The 18218-nt window shown below is 43.0% G+C and overlaps 1 protein-coding gene across 1 annotated transcript; it reads right to left on the bottom strand.

Moving 5' to 3' along the window:
• Positions 1-81: 81 nt before the first annotated feature.
• opn8b (opsin 8, group member b) lies at positions 82-14945 on the bottom strand. Its single transcript, XM_084377827.1, has 4 exons — positions 14738-14945; positions 6188-6481; positions 2690-3018; positions 82-2117 (listed from the first exon to the last, which is right to left on the bottom strand). The coding sequence occupies exons 1-4, from the start codon at positions 14805-14807 to the stop codon at positions 1761-1763; spliced, it is 1050 nt and encodes a 349-aa protein (XP_084233953.1). The 5' UTR covers positions 14808-14945; the 3' UTR covers positions 82-1760.
• Positions 14946-18218: the final 3273 nt, after the last annotated feature.

Genomic DNA, 18218 nt, shown 5'->3' with positions numbered 1-18218 from the left:
ACACCTTGGTCCGTCTGTCAACGCTGAAACTGATAGTATCACGGCGTACATACACATTGTCCGCTAATTTATCGTATTCAGTCGGTGTTTATTGTCAAACAAGTCCAGTGATTGGTGCACAAAAATATGCTCAAGGTTCATAGCTCTACATACACATTTTTTGTTTTAGAAATAATTCAACACTGTTAACGGTAATTACAAGTTGCAATAAAATAAAAAATAAAAAAACCCACACATGACCAAGCAAAAACTAAAAGCAAACATTTGCCACCCTGTTGGGCTCATTGAAAGGAGGTTTGAGAAGGGCACTGCTACAGGTTGCTGCTGCTGCTACTGTAAAACTCAGGTTAATAAATAAGGGAAGAAAAATCATCCCTGAGTACAGCAGGACAGAAAATGTTCTCTGTTGAGCAGAAGTGTGTGTAGCGACCTGATTTTCATTATACATATACTGCAAATATACAACAGTGTGCTGTTTTACTGTAGCAGCGTCATGGGGGGGATTTCCAGTGAAATCTGGATGACGCTGACGTTAATACCATGAAAACCAGCTGGCACTAATTGACTGACATGCGCTGAATGTGTTGTCAAAGCATGAGGTAGCGTAGTTCTTTGTGCCTTTGTCCTCCATGGTTGCTGACAAAACAAGCACAACGTAAGGTCCACTTACTCATTTATTCCAGTGCTTTCAACTGCATCGCATGGTCCTCATTAGCAGGCTGAGTTTGTCAAGTTTGCCAAGGGAACTGTAGGAATTATCGTTCGTGTTAACTCCGAAGTTTCAAGGTCTATGGTAACTCCTAATGAGGACTGTGTGATATGGTCGTGAGCTCCGGGACAAGTGAGGCGCTGGACCTTGAGTTGAGACTGTTTTGTCGACCCTCATGCCTGTTGATTGGCTTAGCACACAGCCTGGAAACAGGGGGAACTGCTCGCCCTAACTCCATCTGAAAGGTAAAAAAAAAATCTGCCAACCGCCACCTTGAAGGCACGAATACAGGTTACATCTAACTAGTTAATTTGTGCAAAATCTTAAAGGCGCAATTTGTACGAATTGGCCACCTGTTGCACTCCAGACAAAGAGAGGGCAGCATATTGCCGAAATAACCGCTTACTGCTCCGAACTGTAACTGTCGTTAGCTAGGTAGCTCAGTTAGCGGTGCAGCTAGTGGTGGTGTTGTGTTGTTTACACTGCTAGCAGGAGCTTTGGACGACCAGGGGGAGGAGGTTTCAGGCTCATGATGAATGCTGGCAGGAGCAACTCCATGACATAACGTCAAAACTTCTATTCATTTACGTTTGACAAAATTCTTAGATATTGCACCTTTAAGTGTGAAAACGACACATTGTGACAGATTTTGTTACCTTAGGACGGAGCAAAGCCGGCTGTTTCCCTGTTTACAAACTTAATGCTAGGATAAGCTAATATGCTCCTGGCTAGCTTCGTATTTACTGCACACAAGCATGACATGATTTTCATTTAACTGTCAAGCAAGGAACCGAATAACCTCATTTCCCCAAAATGTCAAACTTTACAATGAACATGGATGGTCCAGTGGCTGTACATAACAACAGTTGTTAGTAGAATAAATTATACATTTGTTTTTTGGTTCAGATTTGTTGGCAATAAACCAACATATATCCAACATATATCCATTAGACAGGGTAAACGTAGACAACATTTGTTTCTTTTTTGTAAACATTTTGTGAGCCATCTTTCAGCTGTCAATTAAAACATTTAACATCCCCCAAAAAGTCTTTCAACTCAAATACACTGTCTCTGACTTCATGGTCTCCAACAAAGAAGACCGTGCTTCAATTTTGGGCTTGATGGTATTGCTAACCGTATAAATAGTGTTGTCGGTGATGCTGTTGGTGACGGGGCACGAGTTAGACCTTTGGCACCCCCAGCGCAGTTGCTTAACCTCCTTTTTGAAGTTCTGGCTGAAGATGTAGTAGATCATGGGATTGTACGCCGTGGAGCTCTTTGCAAACATGCACGGCAGGAGGCTGATTTCGGGTGGGATGGTGCTGCTGTCTTGGAGAATAGACCAGAGGCTTACCATGCCATACGGCGCCCAGCAGCCGATGAAGCCCAAGCTGACCAGCACGGCAATCTGCAATAAAAACCGAAGGATAGAGTCAGTCCCCCAAAGAGCTCTGAAAACAGACACCTGTCTTGGAAATGAGCTGGAAGTTCGCTGGTATAAGCTCCAGTGATCTACCAGCACCTGTCAGTATGTACACAATATTGAGCAAGATGCTATTTCACAATGACCATTGACTGTAGCCTTGATGTGTTGGAGAGGCTTGGCTTCTTCAGTGACCTTGAGAGCTATGCTGAAGAGGGTTTTATCACCCTGGCAGGTTCAACCAACCCGGGACAGGTCGAGGGTGAGGAGGCAGAAGTAGCAGTCCCTGGTTCTTCAGGCTGGGGGTAGGGCGTGTGGGTTAACTACCCCACCCATGAAAAACGTACGAGTGACAGAAACTTGAATAAATGTAAAGCATTCAAACCGAGATGGAGGACATTCGTTGATGGTGTTTGCTGTCTAGAGGGGCAAAGTGCCGAAGACAAGAAAGTCGTTTTTTAATATCAACCATACAATCAAAAACCAAGTGTTGAAGCCCCCGAAGACAAGCCGTCTACTATAACAATAGAGCTTCATCATCCAAAGCAATCACTTACTATTAACAGCCTTTGATGGAGCTTGATGATGTTGGGTACTCGTTTGCTGTTCTTCAGCGACCTTTTCTGGGTGAAATAGAGGTTGATGGCGATGCCAAAGTAGCAGCCGACGATGATGGCTGTAGGAATGATGAGGTTGAAGGATAACATGGAGATGACGAAAGAGAAGCCCTCAGTTTTCATATGTCCCCAGGCAAGAGAGCAGGACAGGCCGAAGGGCTCCGGGCCGTACTTTCCCCAGCCCAGGAGGGGACACAGGGACCAGACCAGACCGTAGAACCAGATCCAGAGGCACAGCATCTTCACCGTCCTCATGCTGATTTTCTCATCTGCAGGGAGAAAATGAAAGATCTTTTTTTTTCTCTTTTATTACGTTGTCTTAGCACCCTGGCTGTGCATTATGGACAGAAAAAAAAGGGAACATTTCAGTCACAAGACAGATTCAGCACAACTTGCAGAGCAAATAACCTTCTGCTGCCTGGTTAAACATACAGGATGTTCTGTACACTCACAAACATACACAAGTACAAATCTGCAGAGCTTAGACATGTACAAAACAAACAAAGACAATCACATGGGCTGACTTACGTCAACACCCAAGCCTCACGTAGTTAGAAATAGCTTCAGTAGCCTGATCTCCATGTTACCATTATATTTCCTGTATGCTCTATCATGCAGGACATATAACGGTAACATGGAGATCACAGCACGAAAAAACAAACAAGCCCACGATGATGAAGCACACAGTGTACTGGAAGGATCTATGGAGAAGATTACAATAAGACAATATAAAGACAAATATGAAAGAACTATTAATTAAAGCCGCTACAAGGAACTTTCACTTGCAAAATACTGGATTTGCTTTGAAAGCAAGTGAAAGAAAAAACAAGACGTTTGATCTTTTTGTGGCTATGTAAGATGAATCACTGTAATATGACCATGTTGACACAAAGCTAACTTTGTTTTAGCGCCGTGCCACCATCTCTCCTCCGGCTGGGAGACTCCCATGAATTAAAAATGGATGCATGAATAAAGAAATCCATCCAAACTATATAGAAAAAGCCAATCTTCTTGCTGTTGATCTCATTTGCAATGTGTGAGCCATATTGAGGAATCGGTTATTAAATGAGACTGTTTCATAACCAGTTGAAACTTGTAGTATGTTTATACGTATACAAAAATATATTTACATTCTGGTCACCAGTAATCTCTTTTCCAAAACGCTCATCTAACAAATATCTTAAAACCCACACATACACAACAGATTTTTTTATTGAGGTCCTTTCCTAGGATTTGTCTCCTGCTGAAAGGAGCCTCGTCCTTGTGGCCTGCGTGCCTTTTCTTTCTTCTTGCATGCCAATTATAACTTGTGCATGTGCAGATGCATGTGGGCGCATATATATGTGTAATCTTGCAATTAAAAAGCCTTCAGTCATGACCAATGAAGGATCTGCTTCACTTCCAAGCACTAAAATATGTTTTTTATTCATTGTGGTCTGTACTTTGAGCAGTGAGTGACAGATACAATGTTGACTCTGTATTTATAGTGCATATATTTCATAGTTTATTAAGACGAATCGCAAAGCTTCGTAACACCTCATTCCACCTCTTATATCAAGATAAATATGATATATAAGATGCACCCTTATATGAGCATTTGATCCATGTCTGTGTCTGAATTTGTTTTGTTTTCATACACTTTTGGGCTGAATGATTTACATGACCTGTAACTCTCTGGTCTCTTTTTTATCCTCCCTGAGTCTGAACTATCACTTCACTTATGAATAGACTGAACTGAGACGGTCCCTGTGAACCCCTTGCCCCTACCGCTTAGCCTTACAACTCCGTTTTGCTTGTTCATGCTCGGGTTAGGGTGCCCCAAATCTTGTTTTGCTAGTGGCCAGTGCTCTTTTTTATTTGATGAGTCGATTGATAGCGTGAAGTTGTGAACCCAATTGCTTTTCTATCTCCATCCCATACTGTCAATGGCAAAAAGCATTATGAACCAGGATTAGCCACAGTAACACATGAGAGATCACCACAGCTAAAGTGAGAATATCAGAATTGTGCCGTTGTTTCTCTGTTTACATAACAGCTGATGATGTATGAGGATCTTGAAGAGTTCACCTTATAACTCTGTTCTAAAGGGGCAATTAAAAACAAAGGGTAGTGGTAAAATGGGAAATGGTATTTAGTCGTAGTCACAGGTTTAACTCCTGATATCATGTGTGAAAAACCAGTAAAAGCACTGCAGACACACAGCAGCTGGCAGAAGGAGGAGATCATATTATGCGGAAAATCTTGTTTTTTTTCTGGGTAAACAATTGTGAAATTTACTTAAAAGAAACGAGAAGCTAAAGGGCAACAACAGTACTTATCTCTCCAGTTTCATCAAGCACATTAAAAAGAAAGTGGTTTAAAAACCCGAAGGGAAACCATTAGCTGCATACAGCTGATAATAATGCTGATAATTAGCCGGATCAGCCACCTTTAGTAATCAATACACACATTATTATATTTGTTAATCAGACCAGGACAGGAAATGTCATTTTTCAAATGGTAATAGTATAAAATAGTATGATCAGAAGGTTGTGACGCAAAACTACTAGTTTGCTCCTCCAAGTATAATAGTGGCAGTGCAGCAGCTCTGCTTGCTCCATTGCTCGGGTGCCTATGGCTGCTATCTGAATGGCTCTTCTTATAATTTAACAGTGTGCAGGCCCTTTTCCCCCTCTATGATGGGACTGTTCAACTCAGCTGCACCCACCTGATACAATTTCTTGGTAAGCTGAGTCAAGAGCCCAAACCTTTCCACTCTGTTAATTCCTTCATCTCCTGCCTGCGCTGTCGAACCATTCAGAAAAACCGCCATTGTGTTTGTCAGTGAGGTTTTCAGTGTCAGAGACTTCGGATATTTTTAAAAATCGTGACAGGAATTAAAGAGAGAGCCTGGCCAGCAATTTAACTGAACCAGAATAAATTCGCTTAATCTGTCTCAAGAAGTGACCACATGGGAAATGAACCCAAAGGAATAATTCAACTTTGTTATGTACTTTCTAAAATGGGAAGACCACTATACCACTCTAATATCCGGCTGGTAGATATAAGGCTACAGCACAGACGTTATAGGAGGGGAGACCAACTACTTAAAGCATTTTCTGATAGAAAAATTAATTAGCCAAGCCCGTTGTTGCACTGATGAAGTGCACAGTGGAGATTCACAACAGTTTCAACTGATTTGGTGCACTGAATGTGACTAATAAGGGACCTGTGGGACCTCCAGAATCTCAGCTAGCACCAGGAAAAAGAAAAACCCAATCTCCCCCTGCTGCTGTATATATGTACTCAACACATACGAGAGTAGAAGCGATCTTCTAGTCACTCGGAGATGCAGGTGGCGACCACAGTCTACTCTCTGACAGGCTGCTCAAACTATTTTCACAGTAAAATCCTAATCTCCTAATGATAATTCTTAAATTTCCAGCTCTGGTTACTCACTCGGAGCCTGCAGATTGAGGGACACGGTGAAGCGCACTATGGCCAAGACGGTCAGGTTCATGATGCTGGCGACGCCGAAGAAGAACCCCGCCAGGCCGTAATATATACAGGTGATATCTCCCCCAAGCCAGCGGTGGCTCCAGGCAGAGGCCACAGCCAGGGGGTACATTGTAACAGCTGCTCCCAGGTCTGTCACCGCCAGGTTCACGCACAGCAGCTCCGGCGGTTTCATTCTCGACGACCTTTTGACCGCCGTGATGATGACGAGCAGATTTCCCACGATGGAGAGAACAGCTGGGACGCACAGGAGGAGGAAACAGAGGAGGGAAAGAGTAGTTTAAGTAAACAGGGATGTGAATAGGACCAGTAAACACACACGTAAGAGCTGAATGCATCGTATGTAACTGATGTCTTTAGATTGCACACGGAACGGTGTGGCGAGGACTGTTGGATAATTTCCCTGTGACAGTCACAAAACCGTCTGCATTTACAGGCTTTCTTTGTATCACTGTATCTCCAGAGGCTAACTTATTGTCAGTGGTTTAAATGAAAAACTGCCTGATTTTGTTGTATTACAGTTTTCTTTGTTGTTCCATGTTGGGTAATGCTGTCCCTATAGGTCTAAATGAATCTCAAGGGACAAATAAACAAGGTTTCTATGTTTTTCTGAGCAGTTATAACAGTGAATTTCTCGTGGGATTGGTTGCTGACGTTCCCGGGTCAGGCTAGTGACACTGTGTACTGTGTATACTTGTTTAGAATATAAATTGAGGAGTGTCTCCCACCCACCACCCACCACCCACCATTCCTCTGTTTGTTTTGAGCGCTCATTAACTTGTTGCATCCAAAATAAAACAGCATGCGCTCCCTCTGAAGTCACACAAGCCAAACACGGAATGAATACACATTAACCACACATCATTTTGAGGTTGCCTAGAAGCCATGAGAAGGGGCAAGTGTTCACTGCAACACAGCTGATTTATAGAGAAGAAGCCCCCAGAACAGATGTTAAAGATTTGCCTCATGACCCGAAATCCCACCTTCCAGCAGCCTGCAAAAGAGAGGCACAATGCCGGGCCACCTAACTTAAAGATATTCTGTAAAACCTGAAAGGTTCACCCATAAATTAAAATGCAGTCACTTTTTACTCCCACTCATGCTGATGGAAAGTCAGGTGAAGTGTTGTAGTCCACAAAGCATTCTCCAAAACAGCTGAAGCATCTGGGGACAGCTGGGGAGATCTTATTGATTTGTAAAAACATTATTGACGCCCCTTTTTAAAGCAGAAATCTTCCCTTAGGCAGCTACGCTAAATCCTGTCAGAAGTAGGTAGGCTACAAAAGCTCGTCTGTGCATCGAGGGTGCAAATAATGTATATATATAATATTGGAATCTCTGAGCTTCCAGAGCTTTAGATTAAATAGAGCCAATTTTATGTTTTCTTTCTGTTATTGTTTTACGTTTTAAAACGAATCCCCGTCTACTTCAGTTGCTTAAGAGACTGCTGCAACTCTGTTTTTCTGTATAACTGCGGATATGTTTTGTGGACTATGACTTTCCATTGGCTTAGTGGTGATTAGATAATGACTCAATCTAAATCTTTTAAAGGCATTTTTCCAGATAGGGGAAAATAGTTGCGACGAGAGTGTAATGACTGGAAGCAAGAGGAAATGAGAGACAGAAACATAGAAATACTGCAGCGGCACTCGTGCGTAATGCTGATGGATGCATGGACTTTCACTGCCCTCGCACTGCTAAAGGACAACGTGAACGGCAGAATTATTAAGTATTTCCCTCTGGACAGAGCCACACAAGTTGTTTCCTCCTTTTCCCAGTCTGTCATTTAGAGAGCGGAAATGAAACAGTAACTATCAAATATCATAAAGTGCCCAACTCATCAATTACTGATGCTTTGGGATTGTGGGTCGCCATCCCGAAGCGTCAGTATTTGACAAGCTGGGAATGAGACTCTTTCTTACAAATTGGACGTTTAAACATCATCGTTTCTCACACAGCTTGATAAGGCATCTACATTCCTGTAGAATCACGGCACCTGGGAGAAGACAAACAGTGTGGGTAACTCTCAGTCAAAGCCATTGCTCATTCAGTATTATCAGTGAGCGCGGAACATTTCCAAATCCCAATCTCAGGCACCAGAACCTCCTAACATAAAGCATGCAGACTGCAAAGACCTTGGAGACATCACAGATGAACTACGATTCCAATGCATAAATTAAACATTCCTTTACGTCCATAAATGTCGAACACACAGACCACAGCAAAATAGCACAAGGTGCGTGCCTCACTGCTGTTTGTAACAGGAAATTGGTAAATGGTTAAGGGTACTTCTACTGTGACACACACAGTGGGAGCACTTGACCTCATTCAACTACCCTACACAGAAAGGTTACGGTTGTATAACGGTCAAAGAGCAGAGAGGGTTGTATTCCTCAGACACCTCAGTTCACACCAGATCTGAGAAGATCAATCAATCCCCTTTTTCAGATGACAACACTGGCCCAAGTGTCTTTCTCAGAAGAGGACAGCAGCACGGAGCGAATCGAATGCCCCGGACGTATCTTTAAAGTTTTATAGGCACTTTCACCACGGACAGCTAGAGAATCAGTAATGTGTGGGGCACGGCCCTGGGGACTTACACCTCCACTCAAAAAGTCAGCCTGTCTGAAGGAGAGCTGCCAACGTGACTGAACTGAGACACAGTAAAGGCTGCACCATTCATTTTTTATTTATTATGTGAATCTCCACTGCCCTCTTATGTTGTTTGTAACGACTCACCTGGAAACAACTCCACTGCACATCAATTCTCTGGCATCTCACCCCGGTTTTCTGTATTACTGCACACTGCTACCTTATCATCATTTAAAAATCAGACTTTAACAGACTCTTCCTAAATGTGGCAAACATCACAAACATGACTGCTGCACACACCTCTCTCAGAGCTGAAGCGCCTCCTCGATTCATGGCAATTTAGCTCTGCTTCCTGTTTTCTCTATGGTTGCAGATATTCGCTTCAGGTGCAAACGGCTAACGGTTCCTAATTTTGTGAGGCAGATTTTACATGCAGCATTTATCCTGTCTGGTTCGTGCTTCCTGGCCATCATATAAAAATCAGAAATGTGTCCAGATGTCTGCTTTCACAAATACTGGGGGTGTTTTTCTTTTAGTACTCGCTGCTGATATCTGCTTCCCTCCATAATACCTCCTAACATAAGCTACATTAGCTCGACATGCAATCCGAGGGCCAGAAAATTAACAATCAACATCGGCTGCTCTGTCTCTGCATCGATGCAGTCTCCCGCATTCGCATTGCAATGCCCTTTAGAATTGAGACATTTCCACACCTCTGGCATTTATATTACCTTTCCCAAGCAAAGAAACCAACTGGGGTTCGGTGCACCCCAGGAGTCTGCGAAACCCACCTTCATACACTTCTAGCATCTATATTACCTTTCCCAAAGAAATAAACTACCTCTAGCAAAACAGGACAAACTCGTATGCCAATCAAAAAACCTCTGGAGAGAGACTCGTGAGTCCTACGCACATGTCGACCTTAAAGTGTGCAACTGCTGTACTCTGTGAAGCTAAACATTATGCTCAAGAGCTATCCTTTACAGCTCACCTACGCTTTCAACCTGCGTGATTTGAATGTTGGAATGTCAGTTGTGCATGTTTTCTATCTATGTTTTCAAGGTTGGTAGCTAACACTATCAGCAATACTGAGAGAGAAACTCCTGGCTGCTCTGAAGGAGAACAAACTTTCCCTGCATTTAGTGTGTTCAGATGAATAACAGCTAAAAAAAAAAATCCTTTTCGTTGAACCTGGGTTCTGACAGATAGATTGACAGATCAACAGATGTGGAGTGGAACAGTATATGAAACATAAGTGTCTGATCACTGAAACTGCACAGCTTGAGGCTTATCATCTCTCATTACAGATAGCCTGTAGCTCTCTCTTTATTGCCTAGCTTGAAGTTGAACCGGTTCAGCTATCGGTTTTCGAGAGGTGGTGATTATTTCTGAGCTTCTTTGGCTCTGCAGCACCGTCTTGTTCTCGTCTCTTACACATTCGATGACATATTGACTTATCTTGTTAACCCTTCCAGATACTTCTTCTATAGGGAAGAGATTCACTCAAAGGGCTTGTGTGGGGAAACTGCTGCTCAAATTATACAGGCTTTTAATGTACTCTGCAACACATTTGCGTTGCTTATTTGGAAGATTTGTCATGTAACACTCTGATGCTATCTTGTGTAACAATTAAGCAGGACAGAACAAAATCTGAGTGACGCCGAGATCGAAAAGTGGCTAAAGGTATGTCGATTGCTGCTCAGCGGCATATATCGATCCCTAGACTCTTATACCATTCCTCGGAGTGGTATGCCGCTGTTATGCCGCTGTTATGCCGCTGATATTCCACCGACACATGACAGTATGTGCCGCTAGAGACTGTTATACTTCTGAAAGACCCCACACGAGCTCTTTTCAACTGAAAAGATTCACTCAAAGATTGATTCTGGTGAGTTTTTATGCATGTAAATAAGCAGAAAACCTGACCTAACAGCATATCGACTGGGGGAGGAGTTGTCTTATGAATTATGGCATCATAAAACAATGAAATTTATTGGGTAGGATGGGCAATAGTCCCCCCCACTCCCTTTATCTATGATACAAACCCTCTGTTGCTGCATTAATTTCATAGAAGAGATTGTAAAGCTGGAGTTGTCCATCCATATTTCTTCAAGTCTATGGACCCAACTCGCAGAGCTGAGTGAAGCAGACCTTATTCACTCGGCAGCCATTTTCCTCCAACGTCGGGCTCAGGTTGGGAAACCTGAATGCTGCAATCACACAACGCTGCTGTATTCCAGGTTGCAAGTCGTGTAAACGTAGGTTATCTGTCGTAATCACAGCAGTGCGACATTTGAGCTTCCCAGCCCCGAGTGGGACGTCAAAGGAAAATGGCCGTCGAGTGAATATGGTCTATGAAGTGCTCTTAACAGCCACCCCCCTGGATCAAACCATGCCGTCATCATGTCATCTAGATTTCTTATCTTCCCAAAACTGACTCTAATCCCCACAGGATCAGCTGCGGCACTGCGTTATCACGAAGCCCAGAGATGCAATTAACTTCCAGCTCAGTGATGATCACATCCATGGATGTTCAGTTTAACCCAATGATCTAATCCTCTACACAAAAGCAGGAAAGATCGATGGGCACCTTAAGTGACCGTCACTGCCTCTATAAGGAACGTAGGTCTTTACAAGCCTGTGTAATATGTAGCAATAGTGTAAAAAAAACAAAAAAAGGTTGTCACATTCAACATCTTTGACCCTCCCTTAATGTGAATGCTACATTACCTGCGTCTGAAGTATTACATTCTTCCGAAGCACTGACCCTCAGTAAGTCCAGGCAAACCTGATTAGTTACCGCTTAGTTTGAGGTGAGCAGAATACAAGGCAGCGCACAGTAAAAAAAATGTAGCAATCAATGATGTTTGGTTGTGTGTGTGCTGTGTGAATGGGTGGGTTCAATTGTGGTGTAAGGAGTTTTAAGAAGGGGCAACTGCCCGACAGTTGTAAAATAACCATTTTATGCTGTAATATAAATAGACAGATCAATGAGGCAGATGAGGGTGCTTTCTTCAGCGCCAACAGAGCTCAATAATGGTCCAATGGCACAATATTGACTGGAGAGGGATTACGAGAGAGAAGGGGCAAGTGGAGAGATTAGGGGGGAGGGGTGGAGGTAGAAGAATGGGGAGATTGACAGGTGGCTGCACACATATAGATGGATTCACGTAGCCCACATCTGAGAAGTCCACCTCACTTTTCTGAAAAACAAATCTATACCAATGCATTTAAACATGTTTCAAAGCAATTAACATATAAATAAAGATGTCTTGGTCTAAATGGAAAGGCTCTTGGAGCAATTTATCTCAACAATTTAACCCGAGGTTGCTCCTTTAGTGTCTGAACAGTCGAGCCGTATGCAATGACCACATAAGGGGAAAGTGTGCATCCATGTGCAAGAAACTGATTGTCTCCCAAGATGCTCTGTGCACATTAATGTAGATTTGGAGAAGTGACGCGTGTGATGCCTTGTTCTTGGGCCATAAACTCAGGGAAGAACATTTCCCAGACTTTGGTAGTGGATCACCACATTTGTTTGTCTTTTTTCCACTCGCCTCTCACGTCTCCGTGAAGTACCATTTTGCAATTATGCAACACAAAACTATACAGTAGGTGTTTGCAACAACACCACCACGTTAATAATTATTATTCAATCCCTTAAATAACTGTTTTCCCCAGCACCTCCTGAATGAAACCGTTATGTGTGTGATCATTGACTGATCTTTTTGCGCCTGTTATGTGACTGTCAGTCACCTCTATGCCTCATTATGGATAGATTGTGCGAGGCATCTGAGAAGAGCCTTGCCTCATTCTAATGACCTAATCATAGCATTCATGTCACTACTGACACCCCACTCAGTGCTAATGGGAGAGTAAGTGCTGTGCATTCACGCTGTGTCGGAAGAAAAAGAATGGAAGGCATCACCTCCTCCCCACCTTCCCTTTGCTTCATCCGGATGTGAACCGTCAAGGTTGTTGAACATCACAAACAACAAATCAGGTGATTACATGACTTGTTTTTGCCACCTTCCATGTCACTTGGCTCTGCAGCTCTTCCGAATTTCTTTCACAGTATATCTAATTGTTTTGAAATTCACATCATCACTGAGCAGATCCAATCAGTTTATTATGCTCGAGCATGCTGAAGACAACCAGCATTTTCAATTTACAGCAACCCCATAATAAGTCAATAAGCCTCGATAGCTATTTCCTGTAGTACAAATGAGGTAATCCTTACAGTGAGGCAATCATTGGCAAAGCCGTGATATAGTGTGAATTCATGAAATATATGCCTCAGTAATCGTCAATACTATGAAATATTGAGAATATGAAAGCCTTTTGAGTTCCTCCTTTTTCCTTTTTTCTAAATATATTATTGCTTACACCCTTTCTGACACTTGCAGTGATGCATTTCCAGTCGACACACCACCAAAAGTCACCAAACACCAAATTCATCCCACAATATTCCTGCATTTTTTTCTGCAAATCACGAAAAAATGTCTTGTCTCAAGGACACATAACTCTTCTGTCCTGTTGCGTCTTGTCTGCACACTCTGTTCTCCTCCCTAGGCCATCTTGGATATAATGTCATATTGCACCAAAAAACAAACAAACAAACAAAAAAAACCCAGAGTCACTGCCAGGTGAGTCCTTCAACACCTGCAAATAATCTAAGTGTCGAGAGTGCTGACTTACAATACCAAATACTGTCTGATTTATTTGGATTTAAAGGGATTTACAGAGATGGAATCAGACACATGCTCCTCCCAGTGGATACCAGAGAAATGAGCAGGGATAAAGTATAGATGTGAAGTGAATGCCAACACTCAGCTCCTTTTGTCCACTAGAGGAAATCATTTGGGAGGTTTTATCACATGATGGATTTATAGCCACAAGGGTCACCTGACTGTTTACTTTTCTGCAACTTTACAGCTATCATCCATCTTTCATTACTCTCTGTTAATCCATCAATCCTCCTTCGCTGCTCTGGTAGATTAACTGCCTTTTCCTTATGATAAAGTTCCAGACAGACATCACGTGTGACGGCAGCTGGATGATTGCAGTCTGTCGTCCTAGCTGATTACCAAGACTGGTAGATGACATGAGAGCAACCCCATGGAGGAGAGATATGATCAGTCGGAGCTGCATGAAGAGCTGCACAAAATTACGTCTGGCTTTACTGTTTTGCATTGAATATTGGAATGTATGTGAGATCCATGTGGTATTAAGAGTTCATTTTCTCACAGCATGGTTACTTAAGTCTATATCAGAAGGATGAAACACCCTGCTGTGCCCGTGCCCAGAGAGAATTACATCCACTGGTCTAATTGCTCCCCAGTTTGTCTTCTTTAAAGCCCACATGAAGGGCTTCAATGTGTCTCTTCATAGCTCTACTTAACTCATTTAAAGCTCCATACAAGCAGAATGAAGACTCTTGTGTTTTTATTGATTTACACTTCTGACCACAAGACCACTACATGCCTCATCAAGCATTTCATGGTTAACATTGTGGCGAATGAGCAGGATTCTGTCACGCACGCACACACACAACATGCACCTGCTCACAGCTTCCCCTGCAATCATTTATGCAGATTAATGCAAAACGATGACTCTCCTGCCACACTGAAAACACTCGACACACTTGTCACAGTTAAAGTTTTAGATGAGGAAGAAAACGCCACACATAAGCAGAGGCTCGTGAGTACATTTTAAGTCCAACACGCACGTGCTGGCGCGCTGCTTGTGCGTAAAAGTGGATTATGTAAAACGCACAATTTAGCTCTCTCAACTCTCCAAACCCTGTGAAAGAAATCAATTTCATACCCGCTCACAATTAACTGAGCCAAGCACGGATGCAAAGTTCCTGAGCGCTATTACGCGCGGCTTTTTTTTACTTACTTAAAACCAGCAGGTAACAACCTGTGCCGATGTCCAGCGCTGGCGATAAACTGGAGGTGTACATATCCATTGTGACGAGTTACCGAGGAGATGGATATAAAGGAGAAGAGAGGAGAAGAAGCGACCCTACTCCATGTGATGGAGAGAAGTCAAAATGCGCCGCTGCTGACGCGTTCCGGTGTCAGATCCATCTGTACTCAAGTGTGGAGCAGAGTGGCTCACAGGGGCGCAGCGCGCTGGTGTCCTCTGCTCCAGCAGAAGCCTGAAGCTTTTGTAATGCGCGTCGCCAGGGAGATCATGTATGAGGGCAGGGCTACCGTCCAGCGTCTCCACCGCTGCTGTGTGACTCCATGTAAGACTTTCATCAAGCACAAGTGAGTGAAAAAGACGAGAGGAACATCTTGAACTGTTGATTGCGCTCTAAATCGCTTTTAACCACCTTATACTTCATGTTAAAAACATGAGAAAATGTAAAAAAGAAAACATGAAAAGAATTTATTCATTAATACAGACATTAATTCAAATAGTTTTTTGGGACTTGGCTGCTGCTATCAGGCTGCCTGTATGGTCCCAGTGCCTGTGGATAATCCTGTTATATATTTTATGCATGCTGTGTGATCTTCTACAGGGCCAGAGGGCAGCTCAGTGTGGATCCTTCATGCTTATGTAAAGGCTGCTGCTAAGACAAGGATGTGTAATCTTTAATGCCTTATAGGCTCAATGACAGATTTGCTGAGTATGTGTTGCTGGAGAATTATTAATTAATGCACCAAGTTTCACTGTTTCACTGGATGTAGTCAGTTACATGTAGGCCAAATTTAGTAGATTGAGGTCACAGCTACTGTGCTTGTGTTTATATGGTGGCTAAGAGAGCTTGTGGACTGTTGCAAGCTAGCTGCTAACACATATTTGGCCGTGGATCTAACAAGAAACATTTTTTTAGAGCAATGGAGGCTGATTTATCCCTATCAAGGCTGCTCAATGGCACATTAAGCCAAAAATGGTCAACTTCTTTGGTATAAAATTACCAATGTGTTCAAAGATGTGGGGCCCCATAGAGCATGCGCTGGAGCCTACCGCTGGCTAACTTCCAGTTTATCCCCCGGCTAACTTGAACAGGGATAAAATTATTTAATTATGAGGCTCTAGACTTTCCGAATGGGTCAAAATCTGACTCTTCACGGGGGTTGTGACACACACACAAAAATGTATCCACCATTTTACAGCCGTTTCTTTCCCAATGTAAACTTCAGGGAAAAAGTATTTTTGGGCCCCAGTGCATCACATGATGTTGTAATGACACGGTTTGGCCACTTTGAAGAAATTGGCTTCAAAGCCAGGCACTTGTCCTGGGGGCTTGGTGCTGGCCAGTGAGAGTGGCTGTGGAGGCTTTTTTTGCCTTGATGTCTGGTGCATAAAGAATTACCACCATATGTGTCACCATGTTGATGAGACCGGCTGCAGATGACAATAAATGTCTGGGTGGTAATTCATCACTGGGGGTGGCTGGACTGGAAACCTGGGACCTCATGTACTAAGACTTGCGTGGATTTCCTACTGAAACATGGCGTACGCTAGAATCCAGAAACTGTCGTACGCACAAAACAAATCAGATGTATCAGCACTTTTCCTTTGTACATCCCAATCAACGTGGAATTGAGCGCACATGTAGAAACGCTATCAAATGAAGTCGAGACGCGAAGATCTGTATTATTTGGTAGCCTCTCGCCAGGGATAAACACCAAAAAAAAAAGAAATGTGAGTGGGAGCGTGTGTGTGAGGCAGTGAACGCTGTGGGGTCGGAGCAGCGCACACTCACTGAAATTAAAAATAAAAAATGGTCCGACGTGAAGGTGGAGGTGAAGCGGAGGATTTCGGCCCAATACAACATGTGAAATAGATTTAGTTTCCTTTGTTCATGCACCACTTGATTGGATCACTATTACTTTTTTCAAAAAAAATATTATATATAAGTGCTACCGTTAGTGGGAAATAAACAGAAGGACAAAACAACTTCATTACAAGGATTGACAAGACTGATCACACTTATATTAATGACTGCAGAAGTACGCCGTGGCAACTGCAGTGTGACATTTCCAACTTTACGCACGCGTTTAATGACACAAATACTGAACACAAGGAGACAATAAAGGGCTTGTTAGATAGCTCTGCCGCTCTATTTTCACCAGGGAAAAACAAATGTACATATTTGAATGCACGTGCCAAAATGGGCATTGTGCTGGTTTACATTCGGGGCGCAATTAAATGGATACATTATTTACTCACCGAGAAGCCACCCATCGCGCACCGTGCCACCCTCCAGCCTGTTACCAACCATGGTTACCAACCATGGTATGAATGAACGAGTCATGCGTTGAACCAGGCCACCTTGCCACATTGTTGGTGAGCTGCATTTGCGCATCACATATTATTTGAACATTAATTGAATGAAAACGTTTACTGTTGGCAAAAACAAATTCACCCTGTGATGGCGCTTTTAAAGCAACATGTGTGCAGTCAATAGCTCTGATTACATTAGGGAAACCGGCTCTTGCAGCTGGCATGGCTCGGCTCAGAGTGGACTGGCACACTCCTGACTGGTCGGCCAGCTCCCTCTGGAAGGCTCCTGTTGCCAGGAACCCCAGCGTGGTCAGCACCTGTGTGGGCGCTGTGTTAGGGCCGGCCGCAGCTCTGCGCACAGCTCCAGTAACACTGGCCTCGGCAACCTAAAACGACTCATGAGCCAGTTGTCGTCATTTGCCAACAGATCTTCCCGTTCTCTAAACACCCTCTCACGTCTGATATTACAATTTGCGATGTCTTCTAACAAGGCCAAGGCTGCCATTGTTAATGGCAATTTTTCATCACTTTTCACATGCTTTTATGATTTATGATCCATATGATTGCAAACACGTGTGTGTTAATTGTCCATTGCTGTGTCTCTGATGTGCACATTACTCTGAGGACTAATTGTTTTCACATAATTAACAGTTTCCCAGCATCACCTCAAAGTGTCGCCAAAGGAACAATATCTGTAGGAACGTGCATACGCCAGCCATGAAGCTGGCGTGGGGCACCGCACATTTCCACGGTCATTTCACTTCTGATGCATCTGACCGTTGGCGTGGAAAATGATGTACGCCACGTTTTTGTGCGTACGCAACATTGATACATGAGGCCCCAGGTCCTAAAAAGACAAAGGTGTAGCAGGGCAGCTAGTTTAGTTCAGACGTATTGTTTTTATAATGGCAACTCTGTAGTGTTTTGAATGTTTTTTGTAAAGCCCTCTGTACATGTAAGATATGATTAATAAGATCTTTAATTTTGATATTACAGACAGGATTTAGTCATTATTTCACTCTGATGGTGTCAGTACTCATAATATGTACTTCACAGTACCATCTGCCCCTTTTTACAGCAAGAAAGTAGAGAACAGTCATGTACAAACCTAATTTTTTTTATGACATATAGCAGAAACATG

The sequence above is a fragment of the Pagrus pagrus genome, assembly GCF_965226575.1.
Source record: "Pagrus pagrus genome assembly, chromosome: 16".
Classification (NCBI taxonomy): Eukaryota; Metazoa; Chordata; class Actinopteri; order Spariformes; family Sparidae; genus Pagrus; species Pagrus pagrus.
The sequence above is the reverse complement of the archived record's forward strand: the minus strand, read 5'-3'. Positions and strand labels throughout refer to the sequence as shown.

Excerpts from the sequence above, each read along its gene's own strand:
- opn8b (XM_084377827.1), bottom strand. The coding sequence starts at position 14,807 with ATGGATATGTACACCTCCAGTTTATCGCCAGCGCTGGACATCGGCACA. Across the intron at positions 6,482-14,737 it reads TTGTTACCTGCTGGTTTTAA|CTGTTCTCTCCATCGTGGGA; the intron begins GTAAGTAAAAAA and ends TGTGCGTCCCAG. Across the intron at positions 3,019-6,187 it reads CCTCAATCTGCAGGCTCCGA|ATGAGAAAATCAGCATGAGG; the intron begins GTGAGTAACCAG and ends TTCTCCCTGCAG.